The sequence below is a fragment of the Episyrphus balteatus genome, chromosome 2, assembly GCF_945859705.1.
Source record: "Episyrphus balteatus chromosome 2, idEpiBalt1.1, whole genome shotgun sequence".
Classification (NCBI taxonomy): Eukaryota; Metazoa; Arthropoda; class Insecta; order Diptera; family Syrphidae; genus Episyrphus; species Episyrphus balteatus.
The window spans coordinates 116,695,563-116,721,373 of record NC_079135.1 but is presented as its reverse complement, the minus strand read 5'-3'; the positions used below and the strand labels follow the sequence as shown (position 1 = coordinate 116,721,373).

At 29.3% G+C, this 25,811-nt stretch overlaps 1 protein-coding gene across 3 annotated transcripts in view; it reads right to left on the bottom strand.

Annotated features, from left to right (window-relative positions):
* The window catches only part of LOC129910992 (cytosolic carboxypeptidase Nna1), a 146,231-nt gene that overhangs the window by 8,574 nt on the left and 111,846 nt on the right, over nt 1–25,811 (bottom strand). Inside the window, exons 9-15 of one of the 3 annotated variants that reach the window (XM_055988616.1) lie at nt 17,356–17,636; nt 17,059–17,218; nt 16,732–16,890; nt 11,049–11,211; nt 6,888–6,984; nt 6,562–6,697; nt 6,245–6,457 (exon numbers count right to left, since the gene is read on the bottom strand). In XM_055988616.1, coding sequence (XP_055844591.1) covers nt 6,245–6,457; nt 6,562–6,697; nt 6,888–6,984; nt 11,049–11,211; nt 16,732–16,890; nt 17,059–17,218; nt 17,356–17,636 — 1,209 coding nt within the window. The remainder of the gene's footprint in view (nt 1–6,244; nt 6,458–6,561; nt 6,698–6,887; nt 6,985–11,048; nt 11,212–16,731; nt 16,891–17,058; nt 17,219–17,355; nt 17,637–25,811) is intronic. The other 2 variants (XM_055988617.1, XM_055988618.1) reach the window with 2 other exon arrangements.

Here is a 25,811-nt window from a genome sequence, read left to right as displayed (position 1 = left end):
AACCGAATATTGAAGGCAAATCAAAACTGAACAAAGTGGAGTTCAGAAACCTGACGAGCTAAGCCAAATTTGTTAATCCAGCCGAATTAACGTTCAAAAACAAAATAAAATAATAAAATTGAAAGTCTTTAATGCTTATACAGGGTGAATCAGGAGTAATGTGCCAAAAAGCTAAAACGTGTAGGTTGGGTCGAGACAAAATATCTTGTTATTTTCGAGAAATTAACAAAAAACCAAAACTACTTACAGAAACCTCTTTATTTTTTATATTTTGGTGGCTGGACTTGTTGATAAATTAATTTATAAAACATTAACCCCCTTTCCCATTCGATTTTTTTTCTTGTCTCGACCCATCCTACCACGCTCTAGCTTTTTGGCACATTACTCCTGAATCACCCTGTATAAGATTTATATCTATCGAATCGCGAAGATTCAAGGTCATTGGGATTCGAGAAAATGATTTGAATTTATTGAAATGCATTTAATTTTCAGAAGGTGAATTTGATTTGCAAAAGACTGATTTGTGGCAAGGCATTAGGTTAGGTTAGGTTAGGTTAAATGGGCTGACAGTTGATCTTGTTACCGTCACACTTAGATCAATGTAGATCCCTTGTGATACCCTGAAGTATTGTAACTTCATGAAAAAGTGATAACCTATGAATGCTATGGTTGTTCGAGCCATTTGGAGGACTTTACAAAGTTCAGTAGGCTATTGCCTAAAAGTTCCGATAGTTCTTCTAATTCATTAAAGAAGTAGTTTCCTAAGAATTTTTTCCTAGTGCGACAGAGTGCTGGGCAGTGACAGAGGAAGTGAACAGTGTTTTCCTGTTCGTCCTCATTGCCGCAGCCTCTGCATAGATCATCCGTACTAAGCCCCATTTTCTTTTTGTGGTATCCTAGTAGGTTATGTCCCGTTAAGATGCCTATTAGGGATCTTAAGGAAGGTTTACTGAGTAGTAAGATCTTATTTGATTTTTTCTCGTCGAAGTTCGGCCATAGTTTCCTGGTGTGACCGCAGGTTTCTAGGAGGTTCCATCTTTCATTGGTTTTTTGTGAAATATTGTTGACGATATTTCGTTTTATTTCACATTGTGGGATTCTGATGTTATGGTCTATGAGAGAGGGATCAAGAGCTGAGCCCTCTCTTGAAAGCTCATCCGCTTTTTCGTTGCCGAACACATCACTGTGGCCGGGAACCCAGCAGAGTCTTACATTATGCTGCATACCAAGAACCCTAAGCTCTTCGCGACAGCAAGAAACAAGCTTTGACTTGATTAATGTGGCAGAAATCGCTTTTATTGCCGCTTGGCTATCAATGAAAAAGGTGATGTCAGCAGGTGATATCGGCATAATGGATATTTGTTTAGCAGCATTTTTCACTGCCAATATCTCGGCTTGGAAGACACTGCTGTGATCGGGGAGCCTGAAAGAACTGGCAAGGTTAAGGTTTTCTGAGTAAAAACCTGCACCAACCCCAGTGTTCATTTTCGAACCATCAGTAAAGATGGTGATAGTCGACTCATTTGAGAAAGGTACACTGTTTTCCCAATCTTGTCTGTTAGGGAAACTGACATTAAAAGACTTGTTGAAGTCTAAGTAAGGGGTCATGTAATCTGTACTTACGTTGTTGCCAACGTAGTTAGAAAGGATCGTGGTATGGCCGTTTTGACAAGTATTCCAAATGTTGGTTTGACTGAGTCGTAGGGCGCTGTTTGCTGCTAATTCTTGTACAAATAGATCTAAGGGAGTGAGATTAAGGATTGCTTCCAGCCCTGCGGTTGGAGTGGACCTCATCACCCCCGTAGTGCTAATGCATGCTGTTCTTTGTACTTTGGTTAGGGTCTTCAAGTTCGTGGATTTCTCCAGAGCTTGCCACCAGACTAAGCTGCCATAAGTCAGAATGGGTCTGACAATGGCGGTATACATCCACATGATTATTTTAGGATTTGGTCCCCAGTTTCTGCCAAGAATTCTATTACATGAGTAAAGTGCAAACGTGGCTTTCTTATATCTTTCTTGAATGTTTGGACCCCAGTTAAGTTTCTTATCCAAGATCACTCCGAGATATTTCGCTTTATCCGAAATCTTAAGTGGGGTGCCATCAATTTTGGCAAGGCATTAAAGGCATTGTCTGCTTGAAGCTGAATTTAAAAAGAATTTTAAATTTCTTAATTAAATCGTCCTAAAGTAAACTTCTTACAATTTACTAGCTGTATAACGATTTTTACAATTTGTTTAAAAAAAAAACTTTTAAGGCTTTTTCATCAAATTTTATCACATCTTGACTCAATTTTGCAAAGTCCAATACTTAATAAAATCTCATGGGAATGTACCTACTTGCTCTTATGTGTTAAACAACCTTTAAAACTTTAAATGGTATTACTGTTGTAGTTACATTAAAAACATCTCACAAAACCCATTTAAAATCATTGTTACTAAAAACACCTTACAAAAAAACCTTGCTATCCTCTTAAAGCTTACACCATACACGATTACCTACATTATCCTTGTTCTTTATCACAAAAAAAAAGGAAAACAAAAAAAACTACATATGTACATCCACAAGGTAAAAACATTTATAGTTTACTGAAATCTACACAAATAAATATCCAATAAAAATTCTCGACAAATAGTTGATGTTGATGTTCAATGTTCATGTTGGGTTTTTTGTTGTACCATCACCACTACCACCACTAAAATTAAAGTAGAAATTGAACATAACACGAAAAAAAAATTCAACCAATGATCCAAGAAGACTGAGAAAACAAAAAAAAAATATAAAATCACAGACAAAACACAAGGACAATTTGTGATAGTCAAGCGAACGAAATCACTGTCAATGTTTTCGAACGAGTATTTTCATTGCCAAAACCAAACAACAAAAAAAAAAGCACAAAAATAACCCAAACAAAAAAGGCAGATCTAAGAGCTAGAGAGGAGGGTGTGATAAAAGAAAATATCCTCAACACAACATGGGAAATGGTTCTGTTTTGTACTTTTCTTTTTTTTTTTTATTTTTTTTTGTATCGGTTCAATGGTTTATTGGGAGGGATTCCATGTGGCATCCTATTCTCTTAACTCTCTTTCAAAAATAGTGACAGCTGGATTTCATTTTGGGGTTTTTCAAATCCGTCAGATTGGATGACAGAGAATCTTTTGAGATAGATGTGAAATTGTTTGAGCGGACAATTAAAATTAAACTCGTTGTCAGAAAATGTGTGTTGTGTACATTCATAGAATTTGTTTGTGCAACCAATGAACATGTCAATCGAAAGTGCTAATACAGAAGAAGAGGAAAGAAAGTTTTATTGATATGTCAAATAAATGATGTGAGGCGTCAATTAAATGTCGCGCATTGGCTGAAATTAGGTTTTCATACTTTTAGTGTGGTTAAAATTGAAAAGACATTAAAAATATAAACTAATTAAAAAATATAATTTCTGCATTTTTGACTCAAAACGCCTAGCAAAATTATTGAATCGGTTGGTTCATATTTTCAGTCTTACCATAAGCTGTAACATTGTAGCTCATAGAAAGTTTAGACCCACTTCCAAACAAATTCTTAATTAATAATACCTTTTGAAGTTTTGTAACTATGTAAACATAAACCTCCAAAATTGTCTCTAAGCTGACAAGATACAGATTTCCTGAGTAGATTTATTCTTAATTGGATCAATCATATTTCGCGCCCGTACACAATTCGTCATCTTTAAAAAAAGCTTATCTTAGTGGGTTGGTGTTTTTTCTGGAGTTCCACAAGGAAGCCTTATTGGACCAATTTTATTTATTATTTTCTAAATGACATCTGTAATGATTTTTCATCAAAAGGGTTTAACACTTCAATAAAATTAAGAAGTATTTTTGATACAATGCCGTCATTCAACATTCATTTTGACATTTCTTAGGCGAGGAGTTGGCTTGCTTTAATAAATGAGATTCTCAGAAGGCAGAAGTTGAAAAAATTATTAGCTGCATAAGGGTGTGGGGGCACAATAGACCTTTAAGGTCACAGTGCAACTTCCCCCCACAACTGCCATTAATTCAAGGGCGGTGGGAAAATTAAAGATATATGGTATATGAAAGGGGAAAATAAACTGCCCAGAAACAAATTGGTGAATTAGTGGAAAGGGGGTGGGTGGGCGAAAAAGTGAGGTGGGTGTCAAAAATCGTGTTTTTTTACGATTTCTGTCAAAAGTAGGCCTCCTATTGAAAAAAGTTATTTACAAAAGTTGTAGATAGTAAAAAGGTCTACAACTTTTACTCAAACCGTTTTTTTTTATATAAATTAAAAGTATTGAGGAAAGTGCATAAACACGATTTTTTGATTTTTATTTTTATCTTTTGCAAAAATGGCTGGATTTCAACAAAACCTTGTTAAAAATTATTTTTTTATGTTTTTTACGGGAGCGGGTCATAATTCTGCTTGTCAAAATTCTGTACGACAAAATTCTGTGGGGTCAAAATACTGTAATACCATAATTCTGTACGTCATTATACTGTAAATACAAAATTCTGTACGTCAAAATACTGTATCAACAAAATACTGACATGCAAAATTCTGTTTTGTAAAATTCTGTATGGCAAAATACTGTATATCAAAATTCTGTAAAAATGCTGTAAAAAAATATGGTTTTGATAATGTAAAAAAGTGCGCGCGCACTTTTTTACATTATCAAAACCATATTTTTTTACAGCATTTTTACAGAATTTTGATTTACAGAATTTTGATGTACAGAATTTTGAAATACAGTATTTTGACCAACCAGAATTTTGCTATACAGAATTTTGACTTTCAGAATTTTGTTTCTACAGCATTTTGCACATACAGTATTTTGAATACAGAATTTTGCAACATACAGAATTTCGACCCCAACCCGTTTTTTACCTATTTTAAATGTTTTTTGAAAAAATAGCCTATTTTTAAATCAAAAAAGTTAGGTATATCGAAAAAATTTTTGATTTTTGAAAAGTTTGGAATGCCGTCATTTAGATTAAAACCTTTTTTTAAGACTATGTAGAAAAACTACACTTTTCAGAATGTATTGAGAAAAATTGAAAAAACAAAGAAACGATTTTTATGATCGGTTTTTCCGTAAATGACAGTAATATTGGCGAAAAATATTTTTCCATAGAAATCAAATTTTACTCTTCTAATTACCTTTGACCTTCAAAACTTGAAACTGGCATAAAATTGGGTCTAACGTGTAAAGTTTTTGAGATATCGTATTTTGAACTTTGAAAAACACTATTTTTGTGATATTTTGGGATGCTAATATCTCAAAAACGTAATTTGATAGAATTTCTCTGACATTGGATTCGAGCTCAGCACATACAAATCTTTAAAAAAAATTAGGTTTGTTTTTTTTTTTTTTAGCAAAAACCCTATTGACCAGTAATCGAATAGGGCAGACATTTATTTTTCCCCTTTCATAGTTCATACTGTAGTTCACAGTATCTTTATCTTAAATATCTATTGGAAATTTAAGATTTTGTAGAAAAAAAAATCAAAAAAAAAAAAAAATTAAATTAAAAATTTTTTTTTTTCAAAAATGTTTTTAAAAATATTTTTTTTTTAACATTTTATACTTAATGATCTCTGTAAATTTTAAATAAAATAACTAATGCTTTGATGAAATATATGAACTTAAAAAATATGTCAATTTTTGAAAAACGGCAACGCCATATTTCCGTTCTCCGCATTTTTTGAGAAAAACTAAAAACGCAGTTTTGTTAGAATTAATAAGAGTATTCCGCACACCAAATTTGATCGAAATCGTTAGAGCCGTTTTCGAGAAATTTGCAAAACCTCGAAAACGTTATATGGGAGGTATGCGTTAAAATGGAGATATTAAAAAAATAAAAAAAAAACGGGTCTATTGAATTACGTAAAAATCATCTGTACCAAGTTTCAAGTAAATCCATCCATCCGTTTAGGCCCTAGCTCGATGTACAGATGGACGCACAGACCGACGGACGGCATGACGAAAACCACTTTTTTGATCTTCTCCATCATCGTAATGTTGGTTTTGATTAAAACCTCGATTTTTTCTACACGAAACCAATACTTGTCCAATACTGAGCAAGTAAAAATATTTCGGTTAATGAAAATGGCTTAAAGCTTCTGGAACTATAGACACTCAAGAAAAGAGAGAATCATTCAACCAAATAACTAGGCCCTAGATTTCATACTTTTCAGCGAAATTTTTAAAATGTCTTGTTTAGGTAAAAAAAAAAAACTATTTACCTTGCGATAAATTATCACATTCTGATTCTTCAAAAATATTCTCATTTTCCTTTTAACTTTTGGCCTTTTCTTGATTTTCTTAAACCTTCTTTGCATTTCGATCTTTTCAGTTTTTGATAAATGAGCTTGTCTCAATCCAATTTTTCTGATTCTTGGTCTAAAATATATTCCATCCAATATTTTCATAATTCTTCTCGCAATTTTTAATTTATTCTACAAAGTTTCAGATAAAAAATATTATATAGTGCATTGTGCTGGTTTTGAGAAGTGTTTTTTTTTTTTTTTGTTTTTCGAAAAAAAATCAAATGTAAGTTTACCTTTCTCCTTTGAACAACATTATATTCTGGGGAACACGGTGGTGCTTTTAATGGTTGACAACATGGCCCTTCTAAATCAGAAAATCGATCAGCTTTACCTTCGTTATCCGAACTTGAACTTGTATCGCCTTCGTCGCTGTTTTGAGGAATTTTAGTATTTTTTTTTTAAATTGTTTTAACATTTAAATGAATTTTTAGTCGATGTCATTTTTGGACAAAGTGTTATTTACACAAGAGTGAAAGAAGTTAGTGTGCAAAAGTAGTCAAGTGTAGGAAAAAGCAATAGACAGATAGAAGTTGTTAAAGAGAAAAAATGATAATGATACCTCGAATAATCGGACAATGGGATGTTAAGGGGCTCATCAGCACTAGATCCTTCCTTTAACAGTCTTTCAATTATTTTCAGTCTAAGACGTTCCTGTTGGGTTTTAACAAAAATAGGATAATAGGAAATGAATGATAGGACACAATTTTATTTTTATGTAAAATATTATTTACTAATGAAAACATAAAATAATGAAGTTATTCATATTAAAAAGCATATTCAAGGATATTATTCGGAAGTTAAACATAAAAATGGTCTTAATTTATTCACATAAAATGAAATGAAAAAAAACTCTCACAAGACTGCAAAAGAATGCATTTTACAAAAATTAGTTTTATATAAAAAAAAATTATGAAATTAAAAATTAAATAAATTAAATTAATATTTAAAATTATTAAAAAATTAGTACAACATACGCTCTATTACAGTCTTTGTGAAAATTTAAACCGAGTCTAGGGAATAAATAAAACATTACTCAGTATTTGCATTTCAAAAGTTTTATTTTGAACTAATTGAAAAGAACAAAAATTAATTAAAATTATAATTTATTTAATACATGCAATTTAAATTATAAAAAAATATATTTAAAGCTAAAATAATAATAAATTATATTTAACTAAACATTTCACAATTTTGCTATTGACAAAAATACCTTTTAAATAAAATTATAATAATAAATAAAAATTAACTTAAAATTAAAACTAAAAATAATTTTAAATTTTGAGACCGCCATTAAAAGTTTTTTTTTATTTTTTTGTAATTTTTTTTCTTCTTAGTCAAACTTTATTGTGCGTTTTTGTTAGACTTGTTTTTGTTACTTTGTGCTTTAACCTTTCCTGCCAGCATCATCAACATCATCATCAGGATGAAGAACAAATTGTATGCATCCTTTGAAAACTTTTTGTGTTCAAATACACACATTTTTAATAAAATAATATAAGAGTTGAGTTACAAAAAAAAAAGAGGAAATTCTGTTGCAAAAGCACAAAGTACAAAGTAATTTAAAACAGAAAGTTTCATTTTTTTTTTTAATAATTCTCTTTCTCTTGTCTTCACCAGGTAGAAAGTTTTATGTTTTCTTTATGAACCTAGAGACCAAGAACGCGTTCCTTAAATAGTACAGGAAAGTTAGTAAAAAAACAGGCATTTTGTGGAACGAAATACAGGACGGCTGAATTTTTCAAATCTGAAAAAGGGGTATTAGAAAAGCTTAAGTCCTGGTTTTCGGGACGCCACCCCCCTGGCGAAATCCGCCATTTTGGAAAACGCGAATCACTCTATATCTCCAAAACTATGGGTCCTATAGAAATGGTTGTCAGACCAAAGTTCTTGGAAATTTAATTATCTTTTTCTTTGTAGTACATTATTTTTCTCAGCGGGCAATAGTTTTGAGGTTATGTTGTTTTAATTTATTTTTTTTCGGTTTTCTTAAGATTATAACAATCCCGGTATCAGTTACATAATTTTTTAAACAGTAAAAGTTATAGACCATCAAATTTCCAATAATTTGGTATATTTTTGAAAGTCATGCGATGTATAAATCGAAAGTTATTGATCTGAAAACTATAATATTAGTGCAGGAAAGTTAGTAAAAAAAACAGGCATTTTGTGGAACGATGAAAGAAGGATAGTAAAAAAACGAAAGTCCTGGTTTTCGGGTCGCCAACCACCTGGTGAAAGCCATTTTGAATAATTGGTCTATATCTACTACACTATTGGCTTGACCGAATAAGTTACTGAACCAAAATTGTAGGTAATATAAATATCTTTTCTTGTGCATGCACTGTTTTTCAGCGAGGATATCACTTTTTAGGTTATGTTGTTTAATTTTTAATTTTTTTCTGTTTTTTTTTCTTTAATTTTTCTCAGTAGAAGATAGAAACAGATAGAAACATAATTTTTTAGCATCATAAAAGTATGATGTTTGACTTAAAACAAAATATGTGTACCTCAATATTGTAAGTTTTACCATTAACCACCTTAATAACTCCCCCTCATATCATATTTTTCTTGTTTTTACATTAGGTACCCGATTTAGCCTTTTTTTTCATACCTTATGCAAAAACATATTAGTATATTTTTTGAAAATATTGAGAGGGATTGCTCTTTAAGTTCCGTATCTTTGGTTTGAAAAGTCATATAATCTTCAAAAGTATCCTAAATTAATGTAAATTTGATGTTCTACAACTTTAATGATTATGTTTCTATCATAGAGACTGAGAAAAATTAAAAAAAAAGAAAAAATAAAAAATAAAACAACATAACCTAAAAAGTGTTGTCCTCGCTGAAAAACAGTGCATGCACAAGAAAAGATATTTATATTACCTACAATTTTGGTTCAGTAACTTATTCGATCAAGCCAATAGTTTGGGAGATATAGACCAATTCGCGTTTTAAAAAATGGCGGATTTTGCCAGGGGGTTGGTGTCCCGAAAACCAGGACTTAAGCTTTTCTAATACCCTTCTTTCAGGTTTGAAAAAATCAGCCTCCCTTTAATTCGTTCCACAAAATGCCTGATTTCTTTACTAACTTTCCTGTACTTAGACTATAGTTTTCAATTCAATAACTTTCGACTCATACATCGCATGACTTTTGAAAATATACCAAATTATTGGAAATTTGATGGTCTATAACTTTTACTGTTTAAAAAATTATGTAACCAGTACTGTGATTGTTATAATCTTAAGAAAACCGAAAAAAAATAAATTAAAACAACATAACCTCAAAACTATTGCCCGCTGAGAAAAATAATGTACTACAAAGAAAAACATAATTAAATTTCCAAGAACTTTGGTCTGACAACCATTTCTATAGGACCCATAGTTTTGGAGATATAGAGTGATTCGCGTTTTCCAAAATGGCGGATTTCGCCAGGGGGGTGGCGTCCCGAAAACCAGGACTTAAGCTTTTCTAATACCCCTTTTTCAGATTTGAAAAATTAAGCCGTCCTGTATTTCGTTCCACGAAAATGTCTATCTTTCCTGTACTAAAAAGCAAATAAATTGAATGAAATTAGCAGTGTTTGTTTTTTTTTTTTTGTTTTATATTTTTTCTCTTTGCAGCATAATTGGTTATAATTTTTTTTTATCTTCGTTATCCTTGAAGTGACTTTTTTTTTCATTATTTATTTATTACTGTATTGAGGTTTCTTGAGTTTTTTTTTGTTTTTAATTTGATTTGGATTTGAAATATTGATGAGGAAATAAAAAAAAACCTTGACATTCTTGTAAGTTAAAAAGTGATTTTGTAAGTATTTTTTTTTATTGCTGCTTAAATTGAGGTTAAGAGGACACCCCAAGGAGTAACATTGTAAATGGTAAATGGCAAAAATAAATTTGATTTTAGAAGATACCTTTTTCAACAAAGCTAATCGATTTGTTGAAAAATTTATAAAACATTTAGATATAAGACATTTTTTGTGGAATAAGGCAGTGATACCACTTTGATAATGTTTGAATAAGATTACTTGAATTTTTGATGAACCAATACTAGAAATTATAGAATATTTTGTTTTTTGTTTCAAATATTTTTAAAATTTCGCCAAGGTTAGAGAAAAAAATGTGTAACTAAATCAAAATAATGAATTATGCAAAACGTTTAATTTTAATGCTTTCAATACTTAGAACGAAAAGGATTAAACACTTTCTCATGAATGAAAGCAAACCAATATCGTCTACAATAAGCTTACGAATAAAACGTAACAAAGATTTCAAACTCGATTGTCGCTTACGACAGAATGGGCAGAAAAGGCTCCATAATTTACTATTTAACTTACAAGAAGAAAAAGTTTTGATAATATTTCACAAAATATTCTCCTTGATTTGATATCTAACATTTTGATGGAATACCTCAATTGTACCTCTTTGGACCAGTATTTGTTATTCTTTTTAAAATATTTCTTAAAAATTTAAACACAACACAAAATCACATGACATTAAGAAACACGAAAAAACAGCACGACAACGACAATAACTATTTTATACTCACATGAAAATGTGATATCTTCAACATTCTTAAAAAATAATTACTATTTTATATAAATCTTACGAACAACAAAATTTCAAAATAAACAATTGAAATGATATGTTTTGTTCTGTTTTTGGCTTTAAACACTTTTCTCAGTTCGTGTAATAATTTTTGCATCAATTATACATCCCTGTTCTGCTAATTTCTTCAATTTAAGTGCTCTTCGTTCGCGTCTTTCTTTTTTCCTAACACGTTTCACTTGTTTAAATATTTTCATATATTTCTTTACTTTATTTGGATTTTCATCGCAATAATCCAAGAGTGTCTCACAAAATGCTCGTCCCATATGTTCGTAATCCTGAAAATATACAAAATTAAAAATTACATATAGATTAAATGGTAAATCCCAGTTGTGTAAATATTTTTGCTGTATAAATGTATGTACCTAAATATTATGTAAAAAAAACATCCTTTAAGTCATTTTATCTGTCTCTCAACCTCTCATGGGAATCAATATAAAACTGTTGCACAATTTTATATTAATTTATTTTTCAAAAGACCAAACGAATGAATGGGGTAAAAATTTTGTGTAAGTAATTCTGAAAAAGACTGACAGTTCTGATAAATTCATGGCACTGACCATTAAATTCCCACACATGCATTTCATACGAAATGATAAGGGCTCATACAGGGTGTTTCTTTGACAATTCCAAGTTCAAATATTGTGCCTTGGAATTCTTCTAGGAATTTCTACAGATATTATGTGTTAATGCTTTAAACTTTTGAAAAGAAGATAAACCGACTCTCGGTAACATAACCACACTTTTTGATGATCTTTTTTCCATAAAAAATAGCCTATGTTCATCCCCGTTTAGCAATAAACTAACTCCATCTGATTTTATCAAAATAAGATAAAAATTGTAGATAACATCCTGGAACAAACAATAAATTTTGCAAATAATAATGTTGCATTTAAAGTTTTCTAAGAGTTTCGAAATTATTAAAGATTATTAAAAAGGTACACCCTGTTTCCAGGAAGTCCTATTAAAATTGTAAAAACATTACCAAGAAGAAAGCTTTTTCGTTTTTCGTCATTTGATCCAAGAATTGCAAGCTATATAGGGTTACAACTTCTTGTCAGATAAATTAATATCTGTCCCTTTTTTCGGAAGAAATTGTGTTGGTTGGTTGAAGCTTGTTTATTTTTGGTTTTATACTCTGACAGGAGTTTCAATTTTGTTGAAAATGAATTTTATGTGAATTTCCTTTGGTTTTGTTTTTTTTTTTTTTTTTATTTCGCATGAACTTTACCAAAAGGGATTAAATTTTGTTTCAAAATTTCAAACACGTAGGTGTACCTCTCCTTCATCATAAGCATCAAATACAAAAAAACACGTCTTAATGCCATAGATAGGTACGTGTGTGTTGGTGTATGAGTGGATGTCATTTTAAAAACCTCCTAAACGTCCTCACCTATCAATCCTTTTTTCAAGTTGAAGTAATAGCTGAACTGAATGTGTAAAGAAGTTGGGAAGATACCCTTTTTCTTCTTTGTAAATATAATATAGAATTTAATTCATCCTTGAAAAGGAGATTAGTCTAATGGCATGTGTGACAATGTGTATGTTTTGTGTGTGTGTGCAAGTGTGTTTTGTATTTGTGTGTCACTTTGAAATTACTTTAAATTTATGTATGTACTTTGTGTGCAGAAAACATACCTACTCGTATTTGAGAATATTTTGCCATTTGACTAAGGTAGAATATATTTACGACAGAAGGAAATAAGATTTTAAAATACAAAAATGTCAAGTTTTTTTTCCTTAACAGAGGTAAACTTAATTTTGAAATGTTTTTTCGCTGTCGTAATATAAATTGGGATTATTAAAGACTTATTCCGCATCAGAAACATCAAACAGAAAGATTAACTTTTTACTTTTGAAAAAAAAGAGGGTTCTTAAGATTTTTGTGAAAAGTAGGGTTATTGAGGAAAAAATATACCTATGTATATAAATGCTGCAGATAATTTAGGTCCATTTTCTTCACTCGGAGTTGAACATAACTTGAGAATTTTTAATATAAAAATTCTCAAGTTTTGTTCAACTCCGAGTGAAGAAAATGGACCTTAAAGATCTACAACATTTATTCGTATCATTTCTTACCTCAAAAATATTGAGAAAAATGGCAAAAAGAAATTCTTATAAACAAAAATTTCTCTAGGTGATGATTTTTAGACAAAATTAAAAAATTTAGCTCATAATCCCAAAAATCGTCACATAGAAAATCCTATTATTTTTTAGCATCAATTTTGCAAGAAATAAACTCTATTTTAGAACTTAATAATATGAAAATTAAATGTATTAAAAATTAGAAAACACCTCAGTGGCATTTACCCAAAAATGATTTTTTTGGTTGTTTTGACATTATTTTTTAAACAATGGCAGCAAAGTTTGTCGACATTACCTTCAAGTAAAGGTTACTGCATTATTTTTTTTTTTTTTCAAAACTCAATAAAATGTTTTCACCAACTTTTTTGATTGAAAACTAGGTAATTTTTTTCGAAATAAATCGTAAAAAAAAAATCGAAAAATTAATTTTTTTGTTACAAACAAAATTAAAACCTACCTATGTGAATTATAAAACGTTAAAAAAATCGAACTTTTTTGTTAAGTTAAAAAAAATTAAAATAGATTTTGGCATTTTTCTCAATATTTTCGAGGTTTTTCAAAAAAAATTTTTTAGAATTTTTAAATTATCTAGAACTTTCGTTAATTATCCTATTTATCATCTATAACTGCTGGTAGATTTTCGCTCTACAACATCTTCCTTGGATATAAAATAAATTGCACGACTGGGGTCGCACGTACTTGCTCTTATGCTTAAAGTAACTATAATGTTAAAGCTTTTTATTCAATAAATTTAAAATTTGATATTTTGAAGAAATTTCATAAGTAGTATAAAAAAATTAAATCTGTTTTTATAATTAATAAAACTCCGTTTTAAAATATCTTAAAAAAAAAAACAAATATGCCATTTTATTTCTCGTATAAAAAGGTATTTTTAGAAAAAAAATTTTGAAAATTGTAGGAGCCGTTTTTTAAAAAAATAATTTTTTATATATAAAATTTTTTTAACATTTTTCAAAAAAAAAGTTGGTATGCCATTTTGAAGAAATAATTAATTTACACATAAAAACTAAATTTCAAAATTTTTCATTGATCCGTTTTCAAAAAATTGATTTTTCAAAAAAAAAATTTGAAATATTTTTTAAAAAACCAAAAATGCGTTTTTTAAAAATTTTCTAAAACTTTAATATTATCTTTACTTACACACTTTTGTATAAAAATTTTCATTTAAATCGGGTTAATTTTGTACGAGATATTCAGAAATGAAAAAACCCGTTCTATGACAGGTACCGTTAATAACGGTACAAAAAATATTTTTTTTATTTAAAAAGTTGGCTTTTATGTGTAGTACTACACACAAAAATTTTAATCAAAATCGTTAGAGCCGTTTTTGAAAAAAATTACCTTTTCTATTTCCGTTATATGGCAGGTACCGTTAGTTTTGGTCATAAAAAAAAAATTTCAATTTCCCCTCTAGGGAATCACCAAAAACTGCTAACTACCAAGTTTGAAGAAAATCACTTCACTCGTTTAGGCTGCAGCTCCAGATAGAGACAGACACACAGACAGACAGACAGACAGACAGAATTGCCGGACCCACTTTTTTGGCATTCTCCATCATCGTAATGTCATGTAAAATTGTTATCTCGAGTTCGATTTTTTTTACGAATCCTAAACTTGCCCTATAGTACCTATATCGCAAGTAAAAAAACACGAAGGTATATTTTTGCGAAAAAAGTACCTTCTACAATATCTGACATACACTTTGTACCTATATATTAGGGTGGGTCAAAAAAAAATCGAAATTCTTTTTTTTTGATTTGGTACTCCGAAAAATCGATTGCTAGGCACCTCAAGAATATACACACCAAATATCAGCTCTTAATATTAATGGAAAGGTCCTCCGCTTCGCAATTTTCCATTTTTACATCAAGCTTCTACTAAAAAAAATCATTTTTTTTTTAAATCGCAAATTTTTTTACATATTCTAGTAGGAAATTAAACGCTCGTTTATCCAACCGTTTAATAGATATTTGAGGTCCAAAAATCGAGAAAATCTTTCAAAATTCGTTTTTTGTTCTTAATTTTGTAACAAATTGAAAAATAATAGGTAATAATCAAACGCGCAAGACGTAGCTATTCTTGTAGAAAATAGATTGTTCCACAAATAAGGTCTTATTAACATTTTTCATTTATCTAACCATTCTAAAGATATTTGAGGTCAAAGTTAAAAAAAAAATATAAAAACATTTTTTACTTTTCAAAATTTTCTAATTCGCTGAAAATTCATTTTTTTTTTCAAATTAGCAAGATATATTCTTGTAGGGGCTTAAACGTTCTACAAAAAATTCCTAGGAATCAAATTGATTGCTTTAAACGTTTTAATCTACATTTTGTAGCTTAAAACGGTTTTGTACTTTTAGATTCAGCCCATAAAATCTACACCCAATTATGTGCTTGAGCATAATAAAAAAACATTTTCAAAAAAAAACAAGTACTCCTCTGTTTAGAACTGTAAAAAAATTTGAAATTAGCCGAAAAATGGCTGAGTAAAAAATCGTTAAAATCTGAAAACATTGACAAACGGTTTTTTGACGACAACTTGAAATTTTGAGGGTCTACGATTAATTTCAAGTGGCGAAATATGATGTACTCAGTAATACCTACAACCTCTGCTATGTCATTTCCAAAGTAATTGACATGACAGTGTTTTATGTGCTTTTTTTTTATTTTTAATAATTTTTTTCTCCCGACTAATCGGGAGGAAAGTGAATAAGCAAAGCACTTATGTGGGTTTTACTGCACCAAGAAAATCAAAATTTATCCTTTCAAATAACTTTTAAGTCATTTGGTACCAAGTTGATGTGAAAAATGTGCCCAAATATTTTTGGCCAGGTTTTAGACCAAAATAACTACCGCATTTTACGACGTTACCGATTAAATACAGATTTACTTCGAGTGATTAGCAGTAGGTATTATAGTGATAAGTGAAAAATCAAGAAAAATCTTTCCCGATGAAAAGCAGAATAGAATTGTAAGTCAATAGAAAAGCAGGTATGTATAGATTTGGAGAAAAGTCAAAACCGCCTATCCGTTATTAAGACGAATATATTTGTCTAATCAAGAAGTTCTGTATTCTAAAAAAATTCCAGAATTCTAACAAAAAAAAAAAAAAATAGGTCTGTTGAATAAAGTAGGTACTACATTTGTATGCACGTTAGCTCTTAAAATTTTCATGAAGTATTTCTGATTTGAATATTGATTCTTCAAAGTCAATATGAGCTCCATAATTTGGTTCAGTATAAGGTACTGAGAATTGGATTGTTTTCTGAAACATTTATCAAAACTTTCAGCAAAATGAAAATTTAACCTTAAAATCCAAGTAATATTTACATAAATGCCTTTTACTTCTCAAATATTAAAGAAATTAGTAGAAAACCACCCGACTTCGTTGCCTTAAAAAAAAATAAGCCAAAGTACAATTTCACGAAACTCATTTTAATATATAATTTAATGGCAAAAAACATGACTGTAGGAAAATTGCACCTTAAAACCAACTACGACGTCAAAGCTGAAACAATACGCAACATTCCACTCGAAAAAAATCACCATCATGGCAGTAAATTATGAACTCTGAAGCTTTCGCTTCAAGGATTCATCGCAAAATCATAACCCGTAAAATAATTTCACCGCACAACTTAAAAAAAATTAAAAAAAAAAAAAAAAAATAATAAATAAACAATGTGCTAACTTACCCCAGTGGAAAAGTGCGTTCCTTTCCTCGATCCCAAGCTAGAACCACCAAAGGACGCCTCTATCGTATAACTGTTGGTAACTCCTAGCATCCAAACGACAATGCGTCCAGTACCCTCCTTGCTCCTTTGTATCTTGAATTTGCAATTTTCAAAGGAAAACTGAAACGAACCGTGTTGAAAAACAAGAAAGAAAAAAAGAAAAACATCCAAACCCCAAAAAAAGAGGGAAAACATGAAAATTAAATTTTACAATTTCGAACAAAATTTGTATACAGAATCAGAAAGGGAGGTTTTTAACACAAAGAAAACGTTGGTTCCGTAACTTACCTTGTCGGCCACGTTTTTGTGCATCATTAGCGGAAAAACTTGTTCGGTGAGTTTCTTTTCCGGATTGCGTCGATTCTCACAGCCATAAACGAAAATATTTTGCCTTCGTGAGTGAGCGTGCATATCACAGTACATGGCCACACCACATTCATCAATCAGTCTTTATTGGAAAAAATGTAAAGGAAAAAAAAAAAACAATGAAAATAAGCGAACCATTTCATTAGAATTGATTCCCTAAAGGCTCTTTGACTTTGTGTTCATATGCAAACTACAATCCCCGTCCAATATATACCATACCTTTTAATCATGGCCTTTGTATACCAAATGGATGGATAAGTCTCTCGTATAACAGTTCGATATTGTCGATTCAAATCTTTGCCGGTTAAAGAATTTCTCGTATTTCCAACAATAACTCCATCTGGATTCAGCATCGGTATAAGTTTGAAAATGAATTTGTGCCTCAAACGTTTGGCAACCGAAGAGTCACCCGTAATGAAGTCCATTAGGCCTTTCATCATCCAAGAGGATGGTGTTTCACTTGGATGCACTCGTGCCGAGACTACAATAGCTTTCTTTTTCTATAAAAAAAAAAAAATGAAAATACCAAAATGAGATGGAGGAAGTTCATTAGAGAGTAAATGGAATTTCTTATTATATACGAAAGCTATAAAACTAGAAGTACATATTTATGGATTTTCTGTATAAAATAGGTTATATAAGATGATGTCATGTAAAGCTTGGAGAAAAGTTGAAATTTCGTTTCAAAATCTTGATTCTAAAAAAAATGGCAAAAACAATCCTTTGTATATTAATAATTTTTAGGAAAAATTTCAATTCAAAATTAAAAATAAACTATTAGAGATACAAAAATATTCTATAGCTTATTTGAAAGATAATAACCTAAAGCTTAATCCAAAAATGAAGGATTTTTAAAAATTCCGTCATTTAATAGGGTAAACAGGGGTAAAACGGAAAGATGAAATTTGGGCTAAAATCTAAACGCAAACTTGTAGAGAGTTGAAAGATGAGGGAAAAAAAATTAAGGATCAAATACGGATTTTTTTTCCAACACTCTGCGTTTTGAAATATGAATTTTTGAAAACACCTTGTTTTTTAGGGGTATTTTTAGGTAATTTTTGATTTTTTAGCTTTTTTTTTAGAGCGTTCAAAAAATCTCAATAGGACATACATATGTGCCCTTAATTATGAAAGTGGACTAAGTCACTCCTAAAAATGACCTCAAATCTAGCCTTAAAATAATAATTATTTAAGGGGTAAAGTTTATTTGAAAGCGAAATTGCAGTAAATAAACTTCTTTATTGCTCCTCTAGTGTATTCATAAAAGAAATATAATTAAATCGTTATAAGAAAATTATTATGTAAGTTTTTCTTTAAACAATGCAAAAAGTGACTTAGTCCACTTTCAAAATCATGGGCACATATAGGTTTTAGCCTTATGCATACATGTGTAAAAAATTGGAATCGTTTAGTGAGTTTTGACTGAATAACAGAAGAAACAAGTTTAAAAAAACACGTTTTATGACCGTTTTTAGCCGATTTTCATCGTTTTTTATTTTTATCTTTTTTTCTTTAATAGATACAAGAATAAAGTAAGTAGAGTAATGATAGACCATGAACACGAATAAATGTGTGCGAAGTTTCAATCATTTTCGTAAACACAATTTTGAGATAACGGTAAAATAAAATTTTAGAATTCAACAGGTTATAACTTTTGACCAAGAGCAGATTGAAATTTTATTAAACTTTTATGAGCATCATGATACAATTACCTTTCATTTGGTATATCACACATAACGGTAGACTAACTAGAAGCTACACAATGTTAAATCAAGAAACTTGCGAAAAACCTCTAAGCACCAGTGGAGATCTGTAGTTGCCCCCCGAATAGCCACCAGTGTGGCAAGTTCCGTAATCTCAGTCTGGAAATTCGACATGGTTGACTTTAAAAAATTCTAATTTCTCTTGTAGGCATCTTTGAAATGAGATTGATATGTCATATGAATGGTGAAAAAATAATCTTTCACATGGTATAAAATTTTGTATAGGTTGTCAAACAAAAAAAATTGATTCCATAGCGTGAGAACATTAAAATAAATGTTTTTTTTTGCTTTTTTTAATGAAATTTGATCGAGTTCAAAAAATTCTAGCTCTTTTTGTAGATGTCTCATAGACCTGATCGATATATATATTTTGAACTAAGACAATAAGCTTTCAGATGGTATAAAACTTTTTATAGGTTGTTAGGGAAAAAAATGGAATTAATGACGTGAGAAGATAAAAATTCATGTTTTTTTTGCTTTTTTTGATGAAAATGATTGTTTTCAATAAATTATTTTTATACTTGGCTTTTAAATTACATAATTGAAAAAAAAATTAATATGAGCAAATAAAAAAGGTATTTTTTTTTTAGCTTTTTCTTGTAAATTATGATTGTTTGAAATAAGTAAACGCTTCAATTGACTCATTTTAAACAAAAGCACACAACCTGCTATCTAACGACGCTATCACGTAAAATCATCGTCCGTAAACCGGCTTTACAGGCAACTTCTTTTTATGTTGTACAAAATAAAAAAAATTAAGTATGAAAATGTCATTATCCTGGAACGCAAACAAATGTCATTTTTGTGAATCTTATCAGTTCTAATGCCAAGACTTGTATGAAAATTGCATTGTATCAAAATTAATAAAAAATTTAAAAACACACAGAGACTTTTTGTGTTTACACCAGTTTTGCTGATAAGTGTGTTAACAAAAATAACGTCATTTACGTCAAAATTTAAAGATTTTACTGCTCCAACACAATTTAAAGGTGATTTTGGCACGCTGTTGAAAACCTATGCACCACTATTTTACTTCTTTAAATAAAATATAATTTAATTTTATAAGGGTATTTCTGTTAATTATAAAAAAAATATGTATATACATGAAATCTGTTTGTATAATAAATAGAACATTATTTTTAATGATTTTGACTACAAATTGTAATTGTATACCAAAATTTTAAATCGTTACGTTTTTTTTAAAAAACAAATTTTCTAAATGTAGAAATTTTTTAACATTAAAACAAAATGGGTGTCATTTTGAAGAAATAATTAGTTAATTGATTTTGCAAAAAAAAAAAAAAATTGGAAATATTACATATTTCAAAATCGAAAAAATGTGTATTTTGAAAATTTTCTAAAATTTTAATATTACGGTGTCTAAAACGCTTTTGTAGAAAAGAATTTTAAGTCGTGTACGATATATTCAGAAACTAAAAAAACGGTTCTATGAAATAACATAATAAGAGTTAGGTCTTATTTGTAACATTACACCCAAAAATTTTAATCAAAATCGATTCCATTCTTGTTAAAACAACAAGAAATCTGCCTAATTTAATACAGGTTCTATTTGATTCAATTTATGGAACGAGCATTAAATGAACTTAATACAGAAGTGATAGAGGAATTGAAAGGGAACCCTCAGATACAGTAAAAAAAAAAACTCATCAGCTCAATGAAAAATCGATAGAATGCAGCTATATGAGCTAGAAGGCAGTACTAACTAGAAACCCAATAAATTGTATATAATCCTTTCTTAAATGTTAAGTTTTCCTGCTACTCCTTGTTTTGTCTTAACTTTACCATTACGTTATAACGTGTTAATGTGAAATTTGCGCTTTAATCTGCAAGAATCAAGATGATGCTCTTTTAAAATCCCATCTTTTTAAAATAATAAGATTTCTAATAAAAATAATTGGAATCCGTTTAAACCATGTTAAAATCAAAATGAACTCTGTTAAAATCAAAATGAACTTCATTTAAAAAGATTTTTTTTGTTCTTAAAAATATTTATGCGTATCGTCTAAGAATGAAAAGATTTCTCATTAATTTTATGTTCATACTTATTGAAATTAAAAGATGGAACAAAAATAATTTAAAAGGATTAATCCAGTCAAATAAGGGTTTAACCTCGGAATGAATGTTAGTAGAATTTTTTTTTGCTCAATATCTTCCTTTTGCCATTCTATAACATATCTCAAAAGTCTAGAAAAATCTCATGTCCGCTTGTCGCGATTTCAAGGTCAAATCGCGAAATGGAGATTTTCAAAATTAGCAAAAATAGGCTATGGTATTATATACACATATGATACATGATTTCAAGGTATTTTTTAATGTTGATTCCAAAAAATCTAAAATCAAGACAATCTGACGTCTCTGGAAAAAGTTATACCTGTTTTTCATCTGTCAACTCATATTATTATAACAGTTGCAAACTTACTGCCGAAAAACCCTTAAAAGTTATGGTAGATGAACCAAATTTTGCATGAAGATTTTAGAATCCATCATTATTAAAAATCAAAACAATCCATTACAAAAAATATATATAACTACGAAATAATGGCATTTTTTTGATGGAGGGGCAAATTTTAGGATATGCACTAAAGAAGATTCTTGTTCATCTTAGGAATAAGTGCTAATAGGCTAATTTTTTCATTTTAATCTTTGTTTGGATGTTCTTTAACTACCCTCAAAAATCTAAAAAAATCTCATGTCCGCAAGTCCTAATTTTCTTGGTTTGAAAATAAGGTGCAGATTTTAAAAAATTAATAAGAAAAGTTTAAATTTTTATATGTATACCAACATAAGCGACATGATTTAAAGGTATTTTTTAACACTTATTCCAACAAAACTCACAAACAAGTCAACCTGACCATCCCTGAAAAGTAATGCACTTTATTCATGTTGATCTGACACAAATATCTGAAGTGTAGTTTTTCAATTTTTTTAAAATCTGCACCTTATTTTCAAACCAAGAAAATTAGGACTTGCGGACATGAGATTTTTTTAGATTTTTGAGGGTAGCTAAAGAACATCCAAACAAAGATTAAAATGAAAAAAATAGCCTATTAGCACTTATTCCTAAGATGAACAAGAATCTTCTTTAGTGCATATCCTAAAATTTGCCCCTCCATCAAAAAAATGCCATTATTTCGTAGGTATATATATTTTTTGTAATGGATTGTTTTGATTTTTAATAATGATGGATTCTAAAATCTTCATGCAAAATTTGGTTCATCTACCATAACTTTTAAGGGTTTTTCGGCAGTAAGTTTGCAACTGTTATAATAATATGAGTTGACAGATGAAAAACAGGTATAACTTTTTCCAGAGACGTCAGATTGTCTTGATTTTAGATTTTTTGGAATCAACGTTAAAAAATACCTTGAAATCATGTATCATATGTGTATATAATACCATAGCCTATTTTTGCTAATTTTGAAAATCTCCATTTCGCGATTTGACCTTGAAATCGCGACAAGCGGACATGAGATTTTTCTAGACTTTTGAGATATGTTATAGAATGGCAAAAGGAAGATATTGAGCAAAAAAAAATTCTACTAACATTCATTCCGAGATTTACCCCTTTTTTCTCCTTATTTTACTGTATTAGATTCTTTTCGTTATGCTTTGAAATTTTGGTGCAAAAATTAAGAAGATTTTTTTCCTTTTATTTTAAGACGACAGTCTTCTTGCTCTTCCGCTCGTTTCTTTTTCGTTTAAACTATTACAAAAAAAAATCAGTTTGAAAAATTCAAATATTCAATAAAAAATGTTAAAAGTAGGCAAAAATCTTACAACACATTATACAAAAATAGCTTGTTCAAAAGAAAATCTAAATTTTGTTTCAGTCAACATGCCGAAATGGTAAAACTTTAACCAAAAGTAAACAATTTAAAGTAAACCTTAAATTGTTTAAATGGGTTAACCCTAATATCCTCAGTCTAACCACATCGTTAATAAGAAAAATAGTTTTATTTTGTTGAACCAAACCAAACTTTAAACTTCGTTGTTGTATGGAGACCAAAACAAACGGACAGCCAACACAACCACAGTTTTGAAAATTGGTCAGGACCTTTCCCTCTTCCATAAAAACTTTCTACTGAAAAACTATCTTCTATGTCTCCCACAAACAAAAAAGATAAACAATTACGTAAAAAACTAAACCAATAGAAAGGAAAACAGATGGAAGGACACTATGGTCATGTGCAACCAACCATAACCGCAAGTATCTATATTCTATGAGTAAACTCAAACTCTTCTTCATCACAAAATCAGAAAAAAAAAAAAAATTAAAAAAAACATCATCCTTCGTTCGTCTATTGTCCTTCTTCAACAATTTAATTCAATAACAATGATGAGAAGAGAAAAGAGGATTCGTATTATTTTTTTTTTTTTGCTAAAACTTTTCTCCTTCCATCTCACTTTCTTTTGCCTTGAATCAACTAAAATGTCTATCATAATGCGAAAAGGAAAGAAAATAAGATTTGTTAGTCTTGCATTTGGCAAGGATTCAATTTAACTCAGCAGCAAACTCAAACAACCCTCACAACCATCCAATCCATCCCTCATCGAAGTTACTGAATCGTATTCTAACTAATTTCCGGTCCTTGATATAAAAAAAAAATATACAACGTTTTTATAGAATAACGAAGTTATTATTATCGAAGAACGATTGAAAATGTTCTTTTAAAAACGTATTTGCACTTTGAAATGAAATCGAATTAATAAAATTTTGCAAGAAATAATATTATAGCACTGGACTAGACAAATATTATTTTTCAATTTATAAAGGATAAATTTATGATGATTTGAAATTAAAGTTCGTTTAATAAAAAATTATAGAGAAATTTCAAAATGGAGTTGAGCAAAGCAGACACGAACGTGAAAGTCCGTAAGCGAAACATGAAAACAGTTCGTCAATATTAAAACTTTATTTTAAAATTAAAAAAAAATAAAATAAAGTAAAATTTTTGCAAAAAAAGAAGATACTTATTTACATGGTAATCTTAATAAATAATAATGTACTTTCTCAGCAAAAGTTCTCAAACATACTCTATAGCTTTTTTAAAAATTATATTCAATAACATATTTAAATACTTTTTTTAGTAACAGTAAATACTTGTACACCTTTAAAAAAAAATTGAAAATACAATATTAATATTTTTTTGTATATTTTTCAGATATTCGAAAAAAGGTAAGGTTAACTTTTATTACATACAAAAAAACTGAAAATAAGTTTGGATGAGGAAAGTACCTTACAGGTAAACCTACAGTCATTATGAATTCTTTAAAAAAAATCGACCTTGAGATGCGCAAATTCATGTATAGGTATGTAGGTAGGTACTGATATTTTTAAGAAACCTTAAATTGCAAAAAATAATCGCGCAGAACTGGACCACACTTATTTTTGTTCAAATGGCCTATGTCATTTAAATAAAATAAAAATGTTTAATTAAAATAAAAATGCTCAATAAGAGCATTGGTTGAATATCATTACCCTGATTTTTCGCACTTGCGAAATTCAACTTTTTGGCCGCCATCTTGGATTTTAGTTTTTGTTGAATATCTCGATTTCTATTTATCCTACATAAAAGTTTTATATACAAAAAAGTTAGCCAATTAAATTTTTCGATATTCTGAATATTAAACAAGTTACAAGCCATAAAAGTAAAAAAAACGAAAAAAATTATAATTTTAAAGTTTTGAGCACTTTTTATAAAAATTATGAAAAAACGTTCCGAGAAAAGATTATTTACCTTAAAATTCTCTACATCTCTGCTATACAACTTTTTTTGTATCACTATAATTAATAAAGTTATTAATACCTTTTTGTTAAAAAAATACCCGTTTTTATGGAATGAAGAGACTTAAATATAAAAAAAAATTGCAGGTCCAGAATTTTCTCTTGCAACATAAAGCTATATAAAATACTCATTAATCATTTAAAATTCAAGATTTGGTAAAAAAAAAAATTAAGAAAAAAAAAGTAAAACTAAAACACACAAAAAAGAGCATTTTTTAACAAAAAAAGTATTAATAACTTTTGTACTTATAGCGATACAAAAAAAAAGTTGCAGAGAAGAGTTGTAGAGAATTTTAAGGTGAATGACCTTTTCTCTGAACGTTTTTTCATAATTTTGATAAAAAGTGCTCAAAACTTTAAAATTGTCATTTTTTTTTCGTTTTTTTTTTTTTTTATTTTATGGCTTGTAACTTTTTTAATATTCAGAATATCGAAAAAGTGCTCTTAACATAAAAGACGCTAAATTTAATATACAACTTTTATGTAGGATAAATAGAAATCGAGATATTCAACAAAAACTAAAATCCAAGATGGCGGCCGAAAGGTGAATTTCGCAAGTGCGAAAAATCAGGGTAATGATATTCAACCAATGCTCTATCGAATGCGCAAAAAAAAAAATTGGGGGTGGTACAAACTGCTGGGTCAAAATTTAAAATCATTTACCTAAGCGGAAAATTTCGAGGTCGGAATTATTAAAAACTCAACTTTGTTTTATGATAAAAAATTTCATGCAGCTATCATCACTCACTTATTACATGTGTTTATCCATAAAAATTGGTATGCCAAAAATAAATTTATATCATCATGATCAACTAAAAAAACCACTTGCAGCGCAATTTTTTCGGACAACTTTTTTAAAAATATAGGTAAATAAAGATATATTTTTGTAGGAAATGTAAAAATTTATTTTTTTTTTTATATTTTACGCGCAATAAAGAGATTTGGCTATCCTTAAAATGCACATTGCTTTTGAAATTTTGGAAATTAAAATGGCAGGGAAAAACTGAGATTGGTAAATATGTTACACATTCGTGTGGGTGCGTCTTAAGAAAGAATCTCTATACTTGACGGTACGTCCAAAGTTGGGCTCAAGGGTAAATTGCTGA